Source organism: Sminthopsis crassicaudata, chromosome 3 (genome assembly GCF_048593235.1).
Source record: "Sminthopsis crassicaudata isolate SCR6 chromosome 3, ASM4859323v1, whole genome shotgun sequence".
Taxonomy (NCBI): domain Eukaryota; kingdom Metazoa; phylum Chordata; class Mammalia; order Dasyuromorphia; family Dasyuridae; genus Sminthopsis; species Sminthopsis crassicaudata.
Window position 1 is genome coordinate 40,841,558 of NC_133619.1, and position 22,411 is coordinate 40,863,968.

Consider the following 22,411-nt stretch of genomic DNA (forward strand, 5'->3'; position numbering starts at 1 on the left):
CTAGAGTGGTTTGCTATTTCCTTTTCCAGCTCATTTGGCAGAAAAGGAAACTGTGGCACACAAGGTGAAGTGATTTGTCCAGCATCATGAAGTTAGGAATTATTTTAGTTAGTAATTAGTAATCAAATCTTGCATCTGAACTCAGGTCCTTCTGATTCCCACTCTATTCACCTTGCCATTTCACAATCACAAAATGACCTAGTTGTCTATAATTGGTTTTCTTTGTAATTTTATTTCAAGCATTTAAAAACACTCATCTGAGAAGGGGTTCATAAGCTTCTCCAGAATGCTAAAAAGTTAAAAATGTCAGCTTAAAAAAAAAGTGGCCTGAAGGTAGTGAAGAGGGATGACTCTGACCTTGCTGAGGATTTAAAATCCAGGGTTCAAAAGAGCAAAGAGGAATTTGATGATTTGAAATAGCAGTTTGGGGGGCAGCTAGGTGGCGCAGTGGATAGAGCACTAGTCCTTGAATTCAGGAGGACCCGAGTTCAAATCTGGTCTCAGACACTTAACACTTCCTAGCTGTGTGACCCTGGGCAAGTCACTTAACCCCAGCCTCAGGGAAAAAAAAATAGCAGTTTGGCTAGCTCAGTATCATACATCTCTGTTACCTGATTAACTTGGTTTTGCAGGGATGTTAACAGTCCTTCTCTTTGCTCATCTTGTCCTTTAAGGCAGGTAAGTACCAATGAGAGGAAAGGTTGCTGACTTAAGAGAGACATACTAGAAAGGAAGCAAAGGAGAAGATTAAGTTAGGAGAATGGATGATCACTTCCTCTCTCAATATAATTCCTTCCTTCTGGTTGTTGGCTTTTATTTGCTTTACACTTAAAAGAAAAGAGATGAAGGAACTCAGATAGAGTTTATAATAATCACATCTTTGTTAATAAGATTTTAGAAGCAGTGCATTATTATCAGTAGTTTAATATGTCCCAAGATAGCAGAACATAAAAGATTCATTGGATTCCTAATGGGGAGAAGGGCAGGCAGGGTAAGTGGGAAATTAGCATGTCATTCCAATAAACAGAACTGAAAAATACACATTCAAAATATTATGGAAGAAGTCACAGTCTTTCAGATTAAAACTGGGATAGAAAGGGCCTTGGAGATCCAGTAGTAACAAAGATTTAAATTTAAGGCTCTAGTCTATTTTACAAAACTATAAAACCAACCAACGTCTCTTTGCAAAAGCTCATGGAATCTGATTACATTTTCTTCTGAAGACCTGCTTAACACACATTCCTAGGTCAGTCTCCTCAATTCACTCTGAAAATAAGACCAAAGTTTGAACATCTCTGCACTGTTTCATCTTGTTCAAAGAATGTTCAAAGGAGGATTGATTTAGAACAACTATTGCAACTGTCTCATTTAACAGACGAAGCATCTGAGATGCAGAGAGATAAATAATTAGCTCAACATCTCATATGGAAAATGGTAGGGCTGGGGTTTGAACCCAGGCTTATCACTTCCAAATGTGTTAGTCTTCTAAACTGTATAATGGGAAGAGGCAACATCATAGCGTAAAATACTAAACTTGGATTCAGAATACAAAGATCTAGGTCTCATTCATGGGTCAGTTCTAGACTGCAATGTCCTCACCTATAAATTTGTCATTATAATCTTCACACTCAGATTTGTTGTAAGAAAACATTCTATCCATAGAAAAAGCACATTAAAAACTCAAATTTGTACTTTAATATAAAATCATTTTAGAGTTGACATATCACTATGTGATGAAACGAAATATTTAGTGCTCAATAAAAATTGGCTGCATTGAATTACAAAGCAAATTAAACTTAATTAAATTTGAATTACAGACTAAAAACATTCTTAAGAAAGCCCATTGACACACAAGTATGGGGTGATGTTAGTAGTACAGTGAAAATGATGAAGGAAATAGCAAATATCTTTTTTCAGGCAAAATGATGTGAAAAACATTGTCGAGAATGTTGTCACAGCAGGGGCAGGGAGTGGTAATGAAATTTCTTCCAACTGTGAAATTAGCATCCAGATTTTTTCCCATTGGTAATAGAACAACTCACATTGATACTGTTCTTTCAGGTTTACCAAGTACTTTAATGACTTCAAATCTCTGACTTTAACAGTTTATAGAGGGCTTTTACTATGTTTATTTGTCCATCAATATACAGTAAATACTCCCTGCATTTAAATGGTACTATGAATAGGTTCAGAGACAAGAAAACCTAGATTTAAACCCTGCCACAGACACTATCTGTATGACAAAGGGCAAGTCACCTAAATTAAGCCTCGGTTTTCAAAATGGAATAATGAAAGGGCTTTAAGTTCTTAAAATATATGACCTTATAATCTTCTGCTGGCTTTGGGGTTGGAATTCTTTCTTGCCTTTAGTATTAGGAATAGTCATTTCTCAAGGACGGTGTCATTTTTGCAAATCTAATTACTTTAAATCATCAAGAAAAAGAAGAAGTGAGAACAATACAGGGAAGTATAAGGCTGAAGACAATTTGAGTCATAGTGCAGTTGAACCATTGATGATTCAACAGTTACAAGGATTCCCTATGCTCAGAATTTTCCATGGTTTTATATTCTTGCCCCTTCCAATGGGATTGGGATTGGGATTTCTGACCCTGAGGATATTCCAGTAAATCCTTTTCACTGGAGGTCAGGCTCCTTGCTGTCTATCAGGGATTTGGAATTCTGATGGAAAGAGGCATTCTATCCAGTCTTACCTTTTTTGCTTTTGTCTATCTCTTTCCTTCTTTGAGGAAGATCCCAAGTGCTGTCCTTTTTCCAGTTCTTCCCCAGCAGCTTTTAGCACCCTACCTTGAACGGAAGTGGGCAGCTTTGCAATGAGGGGTGCTACCAGCCACACACCCCTGCGTTCAGAAGAACTAAAAACCACAAGAAAATTGTAAATCATCACATTCTAAATGTCACCTTCCTTTCCTCCACTATATTCATAATGGAAACCCAAAGCTAGAGCCCCAGTTAATTTAACTGCCCGGGCCATTTCATGATATTAACAAGGGGCTTTCCTGTCTGTCTTTTGTATTTTCTGCAGTCTCTTGTACGTAGTGTGTACAAACTTCTGCCTTCAAACCATCCAATCTGATGGAAAATAAATGTAGGAGATAACAGTAATTACTAGCTGGCAAAACATTCAAAATAATTTAGAATATATGAAGGGAAAATGACTTCTAATTAAAAACAATATTAGGAAATGTTTTTGTTTTATTTCCTATCATTATGATTTTTTTCAGAAACTGAAAATTTCAAATTCTCTTTCTTGGGCAGAGTAAACTCTCTGTAGCACAGGCCAACTAACTCAATCACCTAGTCAGTTTAAAAGAAAGTTTACATGCAAATTTATTTAAATACTTGGATTTCACCAGACTGGGAAACTTCTTTCTTGGAAGCTTCCTCATCAAAGCAGACTGTAGTCCCTCTATGTCTTGGTAGATAGACGCCCCCCAAAGGTGGCCAGAGAGGCCCACTGAGGTTAGGGGATTTCTTAAAGGGTCACAGAGCTGGTTAAGTGTCTGATGTCTCCATTGTCATCATCCCTCCCACCATGCCTTCAATTTCATGTTTTAACACAAATAATGAACTTTCGAAAAAATTAACAGAATAAATGTACTGCCTTGTAAAACCACAAAATAGATGTTTTTTTTCCCTCTTGAGTGATTCAGCCATTCAATATTGTATAAATGCCCTGTGGGAGTTTAAAAGAAACTGCAGGGATACAAGCTAGGGGAATGACAATAATTGATATGCAGTCAAGAAATCCAAGGGACTTAAGTTAATATTGGTTTTTAAGCAGTGTGGTTCCACGGCACCAGAATTCCTGAATTTGAGTTCTTAACTTAAATCCCTTAAGTATTATCTATCAGTTCTTGTAGAAAGCCTTTGTGGGGTAAATATAATTAGCCATTTTATTTCCCAAGTCATGCCCCTTTTTCCTAAAATGAGGTGGTTCGCTTCTAGTTACCAGTAATTTCTACACAACAATCAAGATTTGCTACGTATCGTAGGAATACCGTAGGGAAAAAAAGCCACAGAAAAATACCTTAAGAATGCCTTTTTACCATTCTGCCTTGTGTTACTTGTGTCGCCATTTCCAATAGCATTTGGATTGAAGAGGCCTATACCAGAGTTAGAAGAGTTATTGTTTAAATCAGCGGATTGCTGAAACACTTCTATTGTCGTCTTTGCAATATTATCCAACAAGCAGTTCATTTCAGCCACAGACCCAGAACCCTACAGTAAAACATAAGTAAACTAGCACACTCACGGCAAATTTCACCAAGTCCAAGACCAAACCCGAACCCGAACACGTTGTACTTGATGGTGAAATCGTTAAATTGAAAAGAAAGGTCGAAAAACAAATCAATACTCACAGGCTCCTTCATGCATTGTTTGATCATTAACTGGAGTTCCAGCCAGGACTGTCTGAGAGTCCACTGGTCTAGATTCTGGGTAAAATTTATGGAATTAATATACATTATAAATATTTCACAAGTTAATATAACAGTTGCTTAATTATTTTAAAAGAGACAATAAGACAGGATCACTTCATTTTACAACTAAGGGAACTGAAGCCCTGAGAAGTTACGAGAATGCTCCATCACATTGGAAGAGGCAGAAATGGGTATTGATCCTTGATCTTATCACTAAAAAAGCCCTAAGTAATCATTTAGATCAAGTATTCCTTTTCTCATTGGTTAAAAAGTATATTTAAAGCTTAAAATGTTCCAGAATCTGTTCTGTCTTTAATTTATTAAATAATATTTTGGAACAACTTATCTATTCTAAGTCAAATCACATCTCATCTAGTTAAAATATGATAACTACTGATCCGATAAAAAGCAAACAAGTCTATCCTTTCTAAGCAGTCCTTTTGAGTCTGTGGTAGCTTTAGGAAAATATCTAATATATATTCTTTATTTCTGATTAATGGGAGTTCCAGTATCTCCAAATGATGAAAAGAAAGGTATAACTGAAAAGTGCTTTAACTTTTCTGTAAACACTTTAACTTTGTGATTTATGCTTTGCTTAAGTGAATGTTAAAATCAATCAATTGGTCAATAAGCACTAAGTGCCAGGTACTTACAAACAGAAAACAAAACACAGTCCCTGCCTTTTAGGAGGAGGATTATACGTTTATCCATTTGATTTATGTGCCAAGTGACAGGTGTAGGGAGGTAGAATGGTAAAAAGGGATGATGGCATTGCTTCCAGTCACTTCAAGCACTATTTGGAATTGCCTATGCTAGGAACTCAGGAATAAAGGAAACTCTTCCCTAACCCCATGCTGCTCCCCTTTTTCTGTTACTCAGATAAAAATTCTAGAAAGCATTATCATAAGGAAAAAAATAATTCAGTCTACTGATCAGCAAGAGCTGAAGATTATCCATGCGGATTTTAGTCAACACCTTAGCAATAATTATAATAATACTATGTATTTGTTTGGAACAAGTGTTTACATATATGTTGTTCTCATCTGATCCTCCCAAATTCACTTTGAGTTGAATTGGGTGGAAATAATCTGCATTTTGTTGAAAATGAAATATAAACACAAAGTTGCCCAAAGTTATGAGATGTTCCTTAATCATAGAGCTTGTGCCAGCAGGAACCTTAATAACCTCCAGCCCAATCCCCTTGTTTACAGATGAGGAAACTGAAGTCCTGGGAGTTAAATTAGACCCAACGTTACATGGAAAGGAAGTGGCAAGCCCAGGGTTAGGACATGGGACTCCTGACTCCAAGATCAGTGTTCTCTGCAATTCCCCTACTATTAACACTGGAAAGATTGTGGTCACATAAATAATTTAAAATAGGACGTCAAAAATGTCATCTAAGTTCAAGGGAAATATAGTGATAATTACCAAACAACAACATTTCTTATACACTTAACTATGTACTGGGCCTTATGCTACATGACAGGGATACAAAAAAAAAAAAAAGGCCCAAACTGTCCCTTAATCAGTTAAAATTCTAATGGGACAAACAACATTATGTACATTCAAAGCAGATAGAAGGTAACCTTAGCAGAAAGGGAATTTCTGGAAGTCAGAGCAGCTAAGAAAAGTTTGCTGTGGAAAGGAAAGCTGGAGTGGAAACTCGAAGCAAGTCAGGGATCCTAAGAGGGAAGGAAAGAATGTCAGACATGAGGGACAGCCAGTGCAAAGGCAAAAAAATGGGAAATGGTGGGAGTTGTGTCTGAGGAATGGCAAATGGGGCTAGTACAGTTGGACTGCAGAATAGTAGAAAAGAAGAAAAATAAACTAGGAATTTATAAAGCTCTAAGAAGAGTTTTAAATGTAAGAAATGATAGAGCATTTTGAAATAATAATGATTATAAAGCACTGTAACTGGCACAGAGTTGGCTCCATAAAAATGACAGCTATTACTGATATTGATGTTGTTAAAATAAAATGAGAACAATATTTGTAAAGTGCTTAGCACAGCGCCTGGAACACAGAAGGTGCTTAATTTTTTATTAATATCTTTCAGATAATTTCTAATAGAGTATAAAAATAGTTAGGATATTATATATATATGAACAAGCTGGGTTTGGATCTGAATCTAACAAGATATTTGAAAGTTCCTTAGGGTACTGGTCCCACAGAAGAAGGAGAAATATGGACTGAGTCTGCCATAGATGAACTGGGAACTGGCTGAATGATTGAGCATCATGGTGGGATGTTTTAATGAACTGATGTCAATCTGAAAGAAGGCCCTGAGATAAGGAGTTCTTAACTTTTTTGGTGCCATGTGAATCATGTCGGATTCTGCTCAGGAGAATGTTCTTAAATGAATGAATTTCAAGTTCATTCAATACATGAGATTACAAAGGAAATTAAATATATTGAAATATAGATATAAAAATATTTTCAAAAAGCAAATTTGCATATTGCAGATTAAGAACCACTGATCTAATACATTGCTACAAGGCTCTTAGTGCTATTTATTATTGTTCCTGAGAATTTCCAATAAAGAAGTGTATGGTATACTTAGTAAATCTCTTGGATGATATAGAGATGGGAAGGAAGCATACAATGGATGATAGAATCTTTATCCAAAAAGTTCTCAATATAGTGAAGTAAGGGGCACATTTACTGAGATGAAATTTAATAGGAGCAATGTAAAGTCTAATATTTAGGCTCAAAAAACTCTAAACATACCTTTCTAAGTGAAGACATGTAAAAAAAATCATGTAAATCATGTAGAAATGAGTGTTTTTAGTGAATGGCAAGTGACTTGTTAGTAAAAAAATAAAATAAAATAAAATAATGCAAGCATAGGCTACGTGAAATGAAGAATTTTGTACTAGATTTGGGAAATGGCAGTCCCATTCTACTCTGCTCTGATTAGATTTAGAGGGCTACTTTTTAGGCAGATATACTGGCAAAGTAAAGCAAGATCAAGAGAGAATAAAGAATACAGAAGCCATGCTTTAAGAGTAATGATTAAGGAAATTTGGGAGGATGAAAGTGGAGCCATCAGGCTGAGATTGTTGTCTTTTAATGTGTAAAGGGTTTTCATGTGGAAGACAAGTTAAAATCATTTTGATTGGTTTCAAAGAACAGAAATGGGGCCAATCGTTGGAAGTTACAGGGCACTAGACAAGAAAAACTTCCTAAATAGAATGATAGACCTCCCAAGGGAATTTTTTTTTAAATCACTGGATATTTTTAAAGAGGTTTTAGAGGGAACTCGTATAGTTATTCAGGTACAGGTAGGATTAGATGAATTCTAAGACTTCTCACCAACACTGACAACTAAGAATATCAGAGTCACAGAATTCTGAATTTCTATGGCAAGAGTGAAGGGTACAATGAGAAGAGCAGACTTGGGACCCATGAGACAGATTCAAATCTTGGCTACAACAACTCACTAGCTACATAACCATGGACAAGTCTCCTCATCTGTAAAAAATGGGGATGACCCCTAATTCATGAAATCGTTGTGGGGAAAGTATTTTGGAAACCACAAAGCTATCATCATCATCATCATCATCATCATCATCATCATCATCATCAATTTATTATTGCTTCATTATGGGAAACTGAAAGCCTGTGAACCAATAGACAATGGAAGGTGCACTGGCCTTGGTGAAATCCACATTTTATCCTCTGATTCTCTCAGAAGTGTTCGGTATAGCACACTATAATGACTGCTGGAAGTGTACCCAAAAATACAGAACCTCTTTGAAGTTAAAAGTCAAGTCTTTGCTGCTACAAGCTACATAATAAAATATAATCTATTATTATTATGCCAGGAGAGTCACAGAGGGAGCTAGGTGGCTCAGTGAACTTGGAATGAGGAAGATCTGAATTCAAATGCAGCTTCAAATACCTACTGTCTCTGTCTACTGTGATTCTAAGTCCTTAATCTGTTTTCTTCAGCATCCTCATCTTTAACATAAGAATACTAACAGCACCTAACTCCCAGGAATGTTGTGAGGATAAAATGAGATAACATTTGTAAAGTGCTTTGCAAACTTTAAAGAGTTTTGTGAGTTATAGTTATTATCATATTTACTTAGCTTGTGCAGTAGAATATTACTTTTGTAAGAGTAGGGACTGTCTTTTTTTATTTTTTATTTTTTGGCTGAGGCAATTTGGGTTAAGTGACTTGCCCAGGGTCACACAGCTGGGAAGTGTTAAGTGTCTGAGGCCAGATTTGAACTCAGGTCCTCCTGACTTCAGGGCTGGTGCTCTATCCACTGCACCACCTAGCTGCCTCTGTCTTTTTTGTCTTTGAGACAATATTTCTTGCACCTAGCATATAGTAAATACTTAATGAATGCTTATAGACTCAAACTCAAAGTTTCCACCCAGTTCTTGAAATGGGGGCTTATAGAGATTGGCCAGAATGGAGGTTAAAAAAACTTTCAAAGTATAAATAGATTCTTCAAATGGCAGCCAGCACCTCTAGTAAATCAATGAGCTTAAGAATATCTGTGCTTGAGTTAAATAGAGTACTACTATGTTAAAATGAGGATTTGGAGATATACAGAGACTCCAGCTGATTTAAATAAAAAATAGGTTCACTAACTGAAAAAAAAGAAGAAAAAGGAACTTCTGGGTGTTCTAAAACAAGGAAAAATATGTCTAAAAGTGTATCATGCATGTCATTGGCAGAGTTTGAAAAAAGGTACATCATTTACCTGAAGGATGCGTTTAATGTGTTGTCTTTGGACATCATCACCCTCTGTACATTCTTTGATGCCATGAGGATAACAGATGAGCTGTAGCAATTTCTGCGCTTGTTTGTGTGAAAGAACAGGGTCCAGTATAAGGTCCTTGTCCGTACACAATCTCTCAGGCTCTTTCAAACAATGTTCTCCAACCCATTCCTGGAAAAATGCAATAGGAGAATAAGAGGCCATTATTCACATGCAGACTGGCTGGCAGGACAACTGCCCAGTCTGGGAATGGAACTCACTGACTGAGCTGGAGATATTCCATGGAGCCTAGATTTAGAGCCAAAGAATCCTCCAAGAACAAAGGCTTTAGCTTCCTCATTTCAAGAGGAAGAAACCAAGGGGAAAGGTGATTAGGTGACTGACCAAGAATAACATGGTTAGGAAAGTATAACAGACAAGAATAAATTCAAATCTTTTTAACTCCATGTTCTGACAGGAGTGCATCCATTATGTCTTCATTACTTCTTTTGGCTAAAATATTTTCATATAGGTATTTGATATATGAAAAACATATAGTATAGTTCCTTCAGAGTTAAGACTAAATTTAGACATTTTTCTTTTAAATTCCACTAACAAGTAGAAAAAATTTAAAAAGCAGCAATAATGAAAAAAATGACAATTATCTTATGCCATCTTCCCTTTCCAAAATGGGAGGATTGAAAAAAATATCAAGTATACATATTTGTGTCTTGTCTCCCTCATTACACTAACTTCTCAAGGGCATTTTTTGCCTTTCTTTGTATCTCCTGGTACATAGCAAGTGCTTAATAAATGCTTACTGGCTGATTGACTTCTAGAAATTATATTTTTAAGACTTGTAAGAATGCCAGTATTTATTTAATATTTATGGCTCTGGGCTGATGTGTATACCTTAGATAACCAGAGGACATAAATGTGGTCGGGAGTTAAATATACTACCATTTGGAGGAACCATTGCTAAATTCAAGACATCAAGATAGGGTCATCTAGGGAAAAGACAGTGCAGAAATGCACAGACACACTGGACAAACATGAGGGCTGCAAAGAGAGCTGCTCGCTCTTATAAGGGCACCTGAATATGCAACACCCTTGGATGGAATCTGGAAAAGTACCTGCTGGCAGATCGTTCGTAGGACGTAACGAGCGTATTCGCTCAAACTGGCGGTTTCTATGGAAACCACTTTCCCACATGGTTTCATGGATTGCGAAGCATTCCAAATATCCTCATCATTCATGTCGTCAAGTAATCCCCTCATAGTGAAGTCCTCACTTTTTAAGGCGTTAGCGTTACTGTTGCTACCAATTTCAGCATCTCCTACAGGGCAGAAATGCAGAAATAGTCCGGTTAAACATGGCGCCAAAATTTAGATTATAAGTTAATATTTCTCTTTTTAAGTAGTTAGAAATCACAAATTTTAGACGATGCAACAAGTTTTGAAGGTATAGAAAAATGCTCTGACAAATAGTGAGAGAACACAAATAGTGAGAGAACCTTGAGTGTTTTCTAATAGAAATGGGGGGTAGGGGGAAGAGGATTCTGCTTTTGAGAATGGCCCTTGACTTTGCTTGATATATATCAAGGATTCTTCCCCAGAATTTAAAAACATACATTTCAGCTTTTGCTAATAACAATCACACATTATGACATCTTCATTTGTACCCATTATTTTAAATGTGAATGTATGTAGAATTCATGTGACTTATAACCAAGGAAAAACATGGTTACTCACCTTTCTAGATGTCCCTTTTCTGTTTCTTCCCTCTTAAAGTAATTTATTTTCTCTCCTTTGATCAAGAGAAAAGTTTTGACTGGTGGCACTTTTAGCCTACCTTACTGTGAACTTCTTGGCAGGAGAGATCTATTTCCTTGGGGATGGAAAGGGGCCAGGCATACATACTATGGAAGCCCTGTCAGGATGAGCACTCATTGAACATCCAAGGCTATTTAGTTCACTTTTCTCTTGGTCAATCACTAGACAATTCAGAAGGGGTCAAAAGAAGCTCCTCGGAGCAACCTTCCCATTTACTAGGTGGAAAAAGAAAGGAAAAGATGCTTTTTTGGCCAAGGTTGCCTAAATCTTATTCTTAAACTGTAGTTCATGGCCTTATATGGGGTTTTGTAATTGAATGGGGGGAGGTTGTGAAATTGTGATTTATTATTAGTGAATGTTTGATTTGTATATCTACTTTATATATGTATATACCTGGAGTCATGTACAATTTTCTTGGGTGAAATGGGGTTGCGGGTGGAAAAAGTTTAAGAGGCCCTGGCCTAAACGTTATTTACTTATTAAAGCTTAGAAATAGGGGTATGGAATTTGGGAGGACACAACAGTTTAAACTCCAAAGAGCCCACAATAATCCTATATCCTGCATTCTCCCAAATAATATTTATTAACCACTTACCACTTTAGGGTATGATGATGAAAATAGTCTATACTTATCGAAAGCTTTAGTTTACTGGGGGAGGGTACAACATTTAACATCTCTGCTTAAAAGTCTTTAAAATTAAAATCATTTAAAGTCTCTCTTTTTCTGTCTCTATCATTACTTGGGGGAGGACAAAGGAGCACTGCCTAAGGAAACAAGAAGAGACCTCATCTTATTATATGGTACAAGAGCTGAGTTATGAAGATTCTGCCTGACTAAAGTGAGGAAGGAGGGAGTTCAGGCTAGTATATAGTTGGATACAATCTACATGGTATAACTAATGCTTATGGAGATGATACATAAACCATTGAATCCGTGAATAAGCATTTATTAAGCACCAATTCCACTGTAATGGATGATGGTATAAAACTAAAATTTATGCACATAGTATACACAAAATAGGTAGAAGTTAACTAGTGGTTGTGGGGAATGGGGTTGTCTCAAGTTATATACGAGCTTTAGATGATACTAGAGATTCTCAGTCTGTGCAAAGGTATGGAATGGGTTCATAGCATCCATTTGGGAGGAATGGCAAGAAAGTCATCCTTGCTGGATTGTAGAGAACATGAAAGGAAATAATGTATAATAGACCTGAAAACAGAAGGTTGGAGAAAAGTCATTCCATGCAAACAGAGGGATTTGTATTTGATTTCAGAGGTACTAGTGAACCACTACCTTTACTGAACAATGATATGCCATGAACAGACCCAGGTTTTAGGAAGTTCACTTTGGCAGTTCTGTGTAAAACATATTGGAGAGGGGAGAAACTGGAGGCAGAAAGCCAAATTAGGAGGAATATCATAGTAGTCTCAGCAATGAGAAAGCCTGAACTAGAGTGATGACTTTGTGAGAAAAGATGGCAGGTATGAGAAATGTTTTAAGTTTAGAAATAATAAAATCTAGTCTCTAGTTGGATATGTAGCTGAGGAGCCATGGATGACACAGAATTTGGGAACATAAGTGACTACTAAGATAGTGATGCCTTCAAAAGAAAGAGGAAAGTTAGCAAAGGGCAAGGTTTGGGAATGATTCCTTTCTTTTTGAGCAGGCTACATTTGAAATGCTTGTGGGATATTCACAGTTGGCAATTGGTAAGCAAAACTGGAAGTGGATATAGAGATCTGGCTGTTGTTTATATTGATAAATGAACCCAAGAGAATTGACAGATCATCAAGAGATGAAATGTAGAGAGAGAAGAGAATACTGAGGTACATTCACTATTAGGGGTGCAATATGGAAGATAATTCGGCAAAGAAGAGTGAGAAGCGGCAAGAGAGGTAGGAAGAGAACTAAGAGGAAGTAAAATAAGCCAAAATAAAAGTAAATAAAACAAAAGTTAACAAGTATAAAGAAAAAAAATAAAGCAATAAAATTTTTTTAAAGTATCCAGAGAAAGTGAACATCCAACAATATCAGTCATTGAATTTGCAAGAGACCACTGGTAACTCTGGAAGAGTAATGAGGTTAAATACCAGATTGCAAAGGCTTTTGGAATTAAAAGAGAAGATGAAAGAGAGACAAAGAAAGAAGACAAATTTTCTAGGAATATAAATATAGAAAAGAAGAGAGAGATATAGGATTGTGGGGCCAAAGGAAAGCTTTCCATGACCAAAAGGTCTCAGAGACTCAACAATCATTCCAGATCGAGATTCAGCTCTAGAGCTAAGAAAATGAAATACAAAAAATAAAAAGAATTATGGGAACCAAGGAAAAAGAAGAGGAAACTTACAAGGAGAAAAGATAATTTAATTTGATTTTACATTGTCTCCAAGTTCAGGGGGTATCTAGAAAAATTAGGGTTAATCTAAATGTTTCTCAGGGATCTTGAAACTTATTGAAACATGTCAAAGCTGGCCAGCTTGGCAAAGTTTCATTGGGACCATTCTGGACTCGTTTTGAACCAGGGGAGTCTTGATTTCTGGAACTAACTTTTGACTCTGTAAAGCTCCCCTAATTTATGAAAAGAAGTATCCCAAAATAGTTGAACTTGATTGTGGTCTCATTATACTATTCATCAGAAAGTCAGATATCCCTATGGGAATATCCAAAGTTACAAAGTATTTTTTTCTCATACGTATGTATGCATGTATATACACATGCATACAATTATACATTTTATACATAGTTACTAATATATATTTTGCATATAAGGTACATATATTCCTATTTCTATGTAAGTCTCAGGTGAATGGATATGTATACAAATATATAGTACATATGCATATATATACATATATATATATATATATATATTCATGGATCTATAAAACCTCAGATGACTGAATATATTTATATTATACATTCACACACATATATTAAATATGCTAATTAATTAATCTACAGTTTTATTATTAAATACATCTACCATTTTATTAATATTAATTATTAAATATTTCTATTTATTAAATATTCTACAGTTTTAGGCAACACAGTTCCTCAAAAGATCATGCTAATTTCTTTAAAAGCATATAAAAGTTCACAAATCTAGATATGCAAGACTAAAAATAGTCAATTTGCATTCTGTTCTTTCTGATACACCAGGAATGCCATATGGCACATATATCTCTGTCTGACTCTGGAAATAGTGGTCAGTTTTGAAAGTTCAGGGAAAAAAATAAAATAATCTTTTAATTTTAAAAAGTGCTGAACATGAACAAGATATGAATAGGTAATCAAATATATAGATAGGTTAGCATAAATAAAGATCTTAAATCATGCTTAAAAATTGATTCATACTTTCTATGAAATTCTTTTATTTGATACTGATTGGGTGGATTTTGACTTTTACTTTGAACTAAATCAATACAGAAGAGTTTTCATTGAAATTGAAGCTTTCTTAATGGGTATCTGGCTATTGTCTGCTCTCAGGACACAATTTAAACATTCCTATTTATTTACTAAATAATTAAGGAAGTTCAGGTAAGTGAAGCTCTTAGGTTTTCTTATTATATTATTATGACTCTATTTTTTTTTATCTTGAGTAAATCTCCCCTATTATGCTTCCCTATATATAAGTTCCTCCTGATCCATCTCCAACTCCCAGAAAGATAAGTGAAACTCTCCGTGCTTCTCAGGATCTTTTGGTTATTTATTGAAAGTTGAGAACTGACCCAAGGGATAATTTCTATAATATTTCTAGTTTATACAAAAGAAGTTCCAGTTTTGTGGGTAATTCATTTTATTTATCTTTTCTTGTTTTCATCATCAAATACTGTATTATTAAGGGGCAGCTAGATGGCACAGTGGAGTCAGGACGACCTAGTTCAAATCTGGCTTCAGGCACTTAATCATGAGTCTTGGGCAAGATACTTAACCCCAATTGCCTCATAAAAACCACACACACACACACACACATATAGATAAGTATATATGTACATATATATATACACATATATACACACATGTGTGTATGTTATATACACACAGATATATACATATACACATATTTACATTTATTACACACACAGCATCCTATTCAAAGGATGGTAGAAAGCTTGCTCTCATGTCAATGAAGGTAAGATTCAATAGGTAAATTTTTGGGAAGTTTCTATTTAAAATCTACAATATGGTTTACTTATGTTGGCTAAAACCCATGAAGTCTTAGATTAGGCTAAGGATGCTTAACTAGGGCTTCATGATTTTAATTTTTTTTAGAGGGGGGTCAATAACTATTTCAATATAATCAGTTTTCTTTGTAATGCTATGTATTTTATTTTAAGCATTAGATTCTGAGAAGAGGGCCATAGATTTCACCAAATTGCTAAAGAACTATGTAACCCACAATCAAGCTTCCTTTAAGAAGCCCTGATGTAGTTCATCTACTGGATAATTCAAAGGCTGCTCTTGGGTAGAATAAAATGAAGGAAGGAAAGCTTGCTTTCCTTGCCTACTGCTTTATAAAAATCATCTCAGGGCATTATATCTCAGAAAGAAAACAGTAATACTAGCACTATTCTGACTCTCTAAGAACACTGAGAAACATTATAAGTCTTATATAATTAAGGCTTAAAGCATTCCAATGATTCGAGTCTAAGCTTGAGACATGACTTCTTCTCTTCCTCTTCCTTTTTATCTTTATCCTCCCTTCCTGCTCCTTTTCCTCTAATTTCCACTCCCATGACTTTACTCATGGAGAAACTAAAGCATTAGAGGTTAGCTGGCCCAGAGCCGCTCAGAAGCAAAGGAGTATCAATACTGTAACCCAGGATTCCTGCCTTCCAGCTCAGGGCAATAATCTGGCTGAAATTTAAACCCTTGGTGCCAAGCAGTCTGACAGAAGCCAAGTTTAGATCACCGAGACTTCCCCCTCCAGCACAAAAGCTATTTTTCTGGAGAGACTCTTTTGCCAACATTACAAGCATAAAAACAACAAAAACTGTCTGAAGATTCAGTTTACATCCCTGGATGCAACATCCTGCAATTAAAAATGCCACAGAAAAAGATTGGGTTTCCATGGGGAGCCACTGTGGGCAATCACTTGGTCTTTGGCAAAACCAGCCGTGGGCAGCCAGTCACCAGCATCCCACAACCAGCTTCGAAATGATCACAAACAGCTTTCAATCTGTCGTGCAAACAACAGGTCCAGGTCAACAAAAATCCTTCCGAAGTTTGGGTATTTAACCGAAAAGCGTAGTCTTTGAATGATCTTACCAAGCATGAGAATTGCTTTTAAGACAGCAAAGACAGCTCCCACTTCTATGCTGTTGTGAGCAGCAGCTAAAAGGTGACGATCACAAGAAGAACGAATTCCAGGGAAAGGCTTCCCTAGGAGGGGACAGTGAACCATGGACAGCATCAATAATATTATCTCCATACAATTAGCAGTACATCGTAACACTATAGAGTAAGCAAGTCATTTAAATTGATCATCTGGAGAACTTAAATGACATCAGCAAGCCATCAGAGTTATAGCCATGTGTTACTTCATGAGTCATAACGAAACATTATCATTTCAAATGATTATTAATTTGCTTCTCAGCTGTAGAACATAAATTGGTGCTATCTATGGATACTTCCTATACTGTCACATTTGGAGGTCCTGAATACACCACATCTTAAAATGCAAACTTAAAATTGCACCCGGAAGAGAATCCTAACCCACTCCCAAAGAAAAATTATGCTAGCAGGGTCTTTTTTCTAGACCAAAAAATAAATAAATAAAATATATCATTGTATGGCAGCATCCCACACCACCAACAGTGCTTTACCCGGAGTCAAGGTATTTTTATTGTTCATTATTTCCTTATTTGCATTTCTCAATACACCCTGATTATTACTTTAATGAAAGATGTTCCCAGTTTCTCTATCAGTTATCTCATTGCTTCATCAACCCTCAAGCAAGCCCACTAAAACACCGGAAGGAAAGCGTAGGCTGTCTACTGGGTGATTTGGGGAGTTTGATACCAAAGTAAGAGAGTTCAGTCAGTGATTTTCAGCTGCCGACTTACCTGTCGCTTGAGGTAACAAACAGACCTGCGGGGTTCGGAAGAGATGAAGCAGAAGTCTGCATGTCATTCTTGCTCCAGGCTCAGCATCTGGATCTCCACAAGCTAAAGGGGAAAAACCCCAAAACTTTAATACTAAACTTCTAGCATATCATTTTAATTTATTTTTTGAGCCTTTGGATTTACTAGATTACAGATTTTTTTTTTATAACAGCTTTTTTATTTTTCTAAATATATGTAATAGTTAGGGGGCGGCTAGGTGGCGCAGTGGATAGAGCACCAGCCCTGAATTCAGGAGGACCTGAGTTCAAATCTGGTCTCAGACACTTAATACTTCCCAGCTGTGTAAACCTGGGCAAGTCACTTAACCCCAGCCTCAAGGAAAAAAAAAACAAATAAATAAACAAACAAAAAACCAAACAAATAAACATATGTATAGTTTACTACATTCACCTTTGCAAAACTTTGTGTTCCAAATTGTTTCTCCTCTCTCCTTCCCTTCCCCCCTCCCCTAGACAACAAGCAATCCAAGATAAGTTAAACATGTACAATTCTTCTAAACATACTTTCATATTCATCAAAGTATATTGTCTTAAAAAACACATTTTTATTTTATTTATTTTTTAAAAATGCAGATCTTTGTTCAAATTCTCCTAAGGAATCATTCATTTAAAATAGGAGTTCTTAACTTTTTGTGTGACATGAATTCTTGGCAGTTTGAGAAAGTCTGTGGATACTTCCTCAGAGTAATATTTATATAAATTCACAAAATAAAATGCATAGAATTATAAAGGAAACAAATTCATATTGAAATATAGTTATCAAGATATTAAAATTAAAAATTTCATGGACTCAGGTTTCAAATCCCTGGAACCTGATATACCTCAAATTATGGATTTAACATGTTTTTTTTTTTTTTTTAAGAAGTCAATTCTATTAATACCTAGACGATGAGTATATTATTAAACTTTTTTTAGTTGAGGTGAAGACCATGTGACTGGAGTTTTGTCCCAGGCAAAGGGGAGGGATGCTGTCTCCTCACTGCTGATAATATATGACATAAATCAAGCTTAGAACATCATCTCCAGTATCTCATCATGATGGCACCTTTTTCATGATAGGGCTCTCCATTAATCTTCAGAACTTGAGCAGTATAAGAAATTATACCAGTCCATTCTGGGGACTGCCCACTATTTGCAAACAAATTTGCCCTGGAGACAAAAATTCCTTGCACATCTTGAATAAAGTTTACAGTGGTTTACAAAAACCCAGAGGTTCAAAACCAGTCTTTACATATTGAAGCCATCATCTGCCCTTCAGCAAATATGCTAGTAGGTAAGAACAGGGATTTAAAAGGTTTTCCCATCACGATTTTCCTACCTGCTGCGAGCAGTGAAGGAAGTGCCACATGCTGGACAACATCCTCCAGGGAAAAACATTGCCGGGCTATCAGAATCGCAATGAAGGTGGCCAGTGAATCATGGAATGAGAGGTCACTGACCTTTGAGGAAGCAAAACAAAACAGGAGAAAATATTAGCATGTTTTCCTAGTGGATTAGTCACATGTAAAATTATTATCAAAGAAATACTAGTTAATTAGCACTATCCTGTTATAACTCTTACACTAAGCCACTAATTTGAAATTATATTTTAATTAGATTAAAATATTAATTTTATTATTAGATGCTATTCTCGTACCTCTCTCAAGAGTTCTTAACAAAATTTAGAAGGGAACAGTATTTTTGAGTCTCATTAAAGAAGATATTGGTTAATCAATTTCATACCACTACAATTCAATATGATTCAATGAGGATTTATTAAGTGCTTTCTAAATGCCAGGCAACTGAGTTCCAGATTGTAGCTACAAAGACAAACATATAAATAGAGGGGGAATCTCCAGAGAGTCTTTTACCTGCATTAATCATTCAGGATATTTAGCCAACAAAAAAAGAAACTGAATGATCCATAGAATTTTATCATGACTATAGACAGAAAATAAAATTACGAGTGAAAATGCACCTTAAAGAAGACATGAAAAAGCCAGACAAGTTTGCTGAAATTATGAAGCAAAAGAAAGACATTTCCTATAAGTTCATGGGAAAAAAAATATTAGGCTCTTCTTCCTTGAATGGTGAAAAATGATGGGAGCTTTGGCTATACTTTATCAAAATATGATGGAGGCAAAGATAAAGTGAATGCAACTGTTGACAAATCATCAACAAATACAATGAGGAGAAAAGTCCAATCCTTGAAAATGTGAAAATAATAATACTCTTGTGCAAAGTATTAGATAGCAAAGACAGAAAACATAAATGTATTCCCAAAAAATGCAAAAGGAAAAGGTCATATTGAGGCAAAATATTCTCTCCTGTGAAATTAAAGTAGTAAAACCTTAAAGTAGCAAACCTTAAAGCCCTATATTAATGCTTTGTTTTGTTTTTGGACAATAGTTCTCCCTATTTTGTCCAGCTTCCACATGTAACAGCCACACTCAGCTCCTCCAATGTTCAGCAGCAAATGCTTTTTTTCTGATCTGGGCTAGTTTAATCCTCCTTAAGTAACCTGGTAGCTTACCACACTTAGTGCTCAACCTATTGATGTCGGACTTAGTGATGACACTGCAGCTCTGAACTCTGAGTTCAAATATCCATTAATGTCAGCCTCCCCAGAAGATGAGACCAAAGGGTGCACTGCCATGTCTGGCTCCATTATAAAAGGCCAGCTATTGTTCATACTATTGCTATTGTGGTTAAGCATAATAGTGAAGCTAGGGCTAATTTGGATATAGTAGTTTTTATGGAATATAATCTCCCACATACAATTCCTTAATATTCATGTTTTACTTGATCCAAAAACAATTTTATTCATGTCATTAAGTGGTTTAAATATTTATGTTCCATATTCTGAGTAACCCAGGATATTGTATAGAAACGAGGTGGGAGAGGGTAAAAACACTGAAAAGGAGTTTCTATGCTTGTAGGATACAATCTCTCTTAATCCTAATGCTTTTTGTATTTTAATTACTTCCTCTTTATTTTCTATGTCATTTATTTGTTGTGTGTATGTATATACATGCACACACACATATACACATTTGTTCACTTGTTCTCTTTCACATTAAAACTCCTTGTGGACAGAGACTATTATCTTTTGCCACTTTTTGCCTGACGTGTAGCAGACAGGTAATAATTATTTATCGATTAATTGGTTCTAATGAATATAAATGGAAAATCTTCATATTTCATAAACATTCATCTTTATTTCTGGAAAAAAGCTTAGTCTCCTTATTATTATTACTATTACTGTTACTACTGCCAACAATAAAAGCAACTATTCAAATTTATTTAATGCATTAAAATTTGCAAAACAACATACATGCTATCTTATTTGGTCCTAATTACACCTACCTCAGAGAGTGGAATATTTTCTTCATTTTAGAGATAAAAAACTGAGGCACAAAGGAGATTAATTTACTTGCTCAGGGTCACACAACCAGTCAAATTCTAAGTCCCTTATTCTATCTAATGCACCTGTGCTTTAAGACTTAAATCAAATCTTTATCTTGTAATTTATGAGATAATATTTTTGCACTAGTACAGGTAAGGGCTGATTAGAATTGTTAAAAATTTCATTTTTTAAGAGTGAAATAGAAAACTTACATCTACACTGCAAAGGAGATCATTGAAACCCCAAACATGATTAGAAGAGCAGCAAAGGGCTTTGAGGACGCCTAACCACTCTGAGCTGAGCACAGTACAGCAAGCCGTCAACTCAGCACAAAGGTTGGCAATGTCATTAATTCTAGAGGGAAGAAAAAACAAAGTAGACAGTGTCATTACACAAAAGGAAAACATTCATTCACACACACACAATTAATGGGCTATTGGGTTTTATTATTTGACAAACTGAAAGGTTAAATCTTAATTTTAGACATCATATCCCTTAGGGTTAAAACCAGTACTTATTCTAAGTGTTAAAACATCTGTTAAAAATTGATAAAGTCAAGAAACTTAAGTTGTTTACTCCATTACAAAAGATCCTTTTTGCTCAATCTGTCAAATACCCTCAGTTACAATTAAATCACTGTTACTGAGTTTTCTAGTTACCCAATATTAGATGATTTCAATGGACTTACTAGTACTTCTCAAACAGTTTAATCTCAAACTAAAGCCAAAACATAATGCCTTAAATTCTTTCAATTGCCCAGCAACATTAAATAAAAATGAGGTGGATGGTAAGAACAGTACTGAAGAATACTCAGGAAAGCCCTGAGCTTGGTGCACAGTAGAAGTTTAATAAATTCTCATTGACTTCACTGACGTATTTGTTTAATTAAAATACCTGGAAAAATTGTATTTTTCATACATAGAGTTTTAAAGGAACAATATAAAATAAAATTAAAAACTAATAAAAAGGCAATTCCTTAGTCCAAATGTGATCAAAATCCAACAAATACTTCTGCTTCTACATTTATAAAATCTTTGCTTATAAATTTGTAAATTGTATATTTATGTCTGCTTCTACATAGGTAAAAGCTATGCTTCTCAGTTGGTAAATTGTATATCTGTCATCCATGTTTGCCTAGAGCTACTAGTTATGGTAAAAACGAGAGGACATTTCTTAAACTAGGGAGATGTTCTTATTTTAGGGAAAGAATTACAGATATTGAATGATTAGAATAGAATAATTACTAGGAAAAAAAAAGGAAACATGTATAAAGGCTAAGTAATCATCATATTTCTTTTATTTTTAGCACCTTCACTATCTATAAAAAGGCATCTGGCAGCAGGCTGGGCAGACAGTAGATATTCAGTAAACACTAGTGTTTCAATGAGGGATGAACTGCAAGAGAAGACCTCTTACCTCTCTGCATCCTGATGCCCCATACATACATTCATGAGTGCATTACACACAAAGCTATAGCGGTTAGCTGCATTGTCACTGAGTATTTTGCCCAGCATGGAATAGTTGACATTATGAGCAGAAGGATTCTCTATGAAATCCAACATGAACTCGGGGTCCCATAATAAGTTGGAATTTGAAGGCTGCACATTGCTGTAGATGGTCTGCTTTACTTTTGAACAGGCACTACTGAGAATTAAAAACAAAACAGAAGAAGTTGTGAAAAATGAGTAAATCCAAGTAAAATTAAAAAGTTGCTTTATTGAAAAGTAGATTAAATAATAGAATTAAAAAAAACTATTCATTACTTTATAGGAGTCATTTATCTATATTCAGTTAACAATATCAAATCAAGGCCTTTATTCATCATCATTTTTATTAGCTACTAGTTATGGTAAAAACCAGAGGACCTGTGATTTCAATGGTATAATATGGAATTCCCAAGTGAGGAAAGGGTTTCCAC

General features: G+C 35.4%; 1 protein-coding gene across 5 annotated transcripts in view; it reads right to left on the reverse strand.

Annotated features, from left to right (window-relative positions):
• MED12L (mediator complex subunit 12L) overlaps positions 1-22,411 on the reverse strand; it is a 560,363-nt gene that overhangs the window by 52,112 nt on the left and 485,840 nt on the right. For all 5 annotated transcript variants that reach the window (XM_074298321.1, XM_074298320.1, XM_074298318.1 and 2 more), the window contains 11 exons: positions 21,910-22,137; positions 20,706-20,847; positions 18,427-18,547; positions 17,050-17,151; positions 16,253-16,366; positions 10,285-10,487; positions 9,155-9,343; positions 4,380-4,454; positions 4,049-4,239; positions 2,712-2,873; positions 612-723 (listed from right to left, as the gene is read on the reverse strand). In XM_074298321.1, the coding sequence (XP_074154422.1) occupies positions 612-723; positions 2,712-2,873; positions 4,049-4,239; positions 4,380-4,454; positions 9,155-9,343; positions 10,285-10,487; positions 16,253-16,366; positions 17,050-17,151; positions 18,427-18,547; positions 20,706-20,847; positions 21,910-22,137 (1,639 nt within the window). The remainder of the gene's footprint in view (positions 1-611; positions 724-2,711; positions 2,874-4,048; positions 4,240-4,379; positions 4,455-9,154; positions 9,344-10,284; positions 10,488-16,252; positions 16,367-17,049; positions 17,152-18,426; positions 18,548-20,705; positions 20,848-21,909; positions 22,138-22,411) is intronic.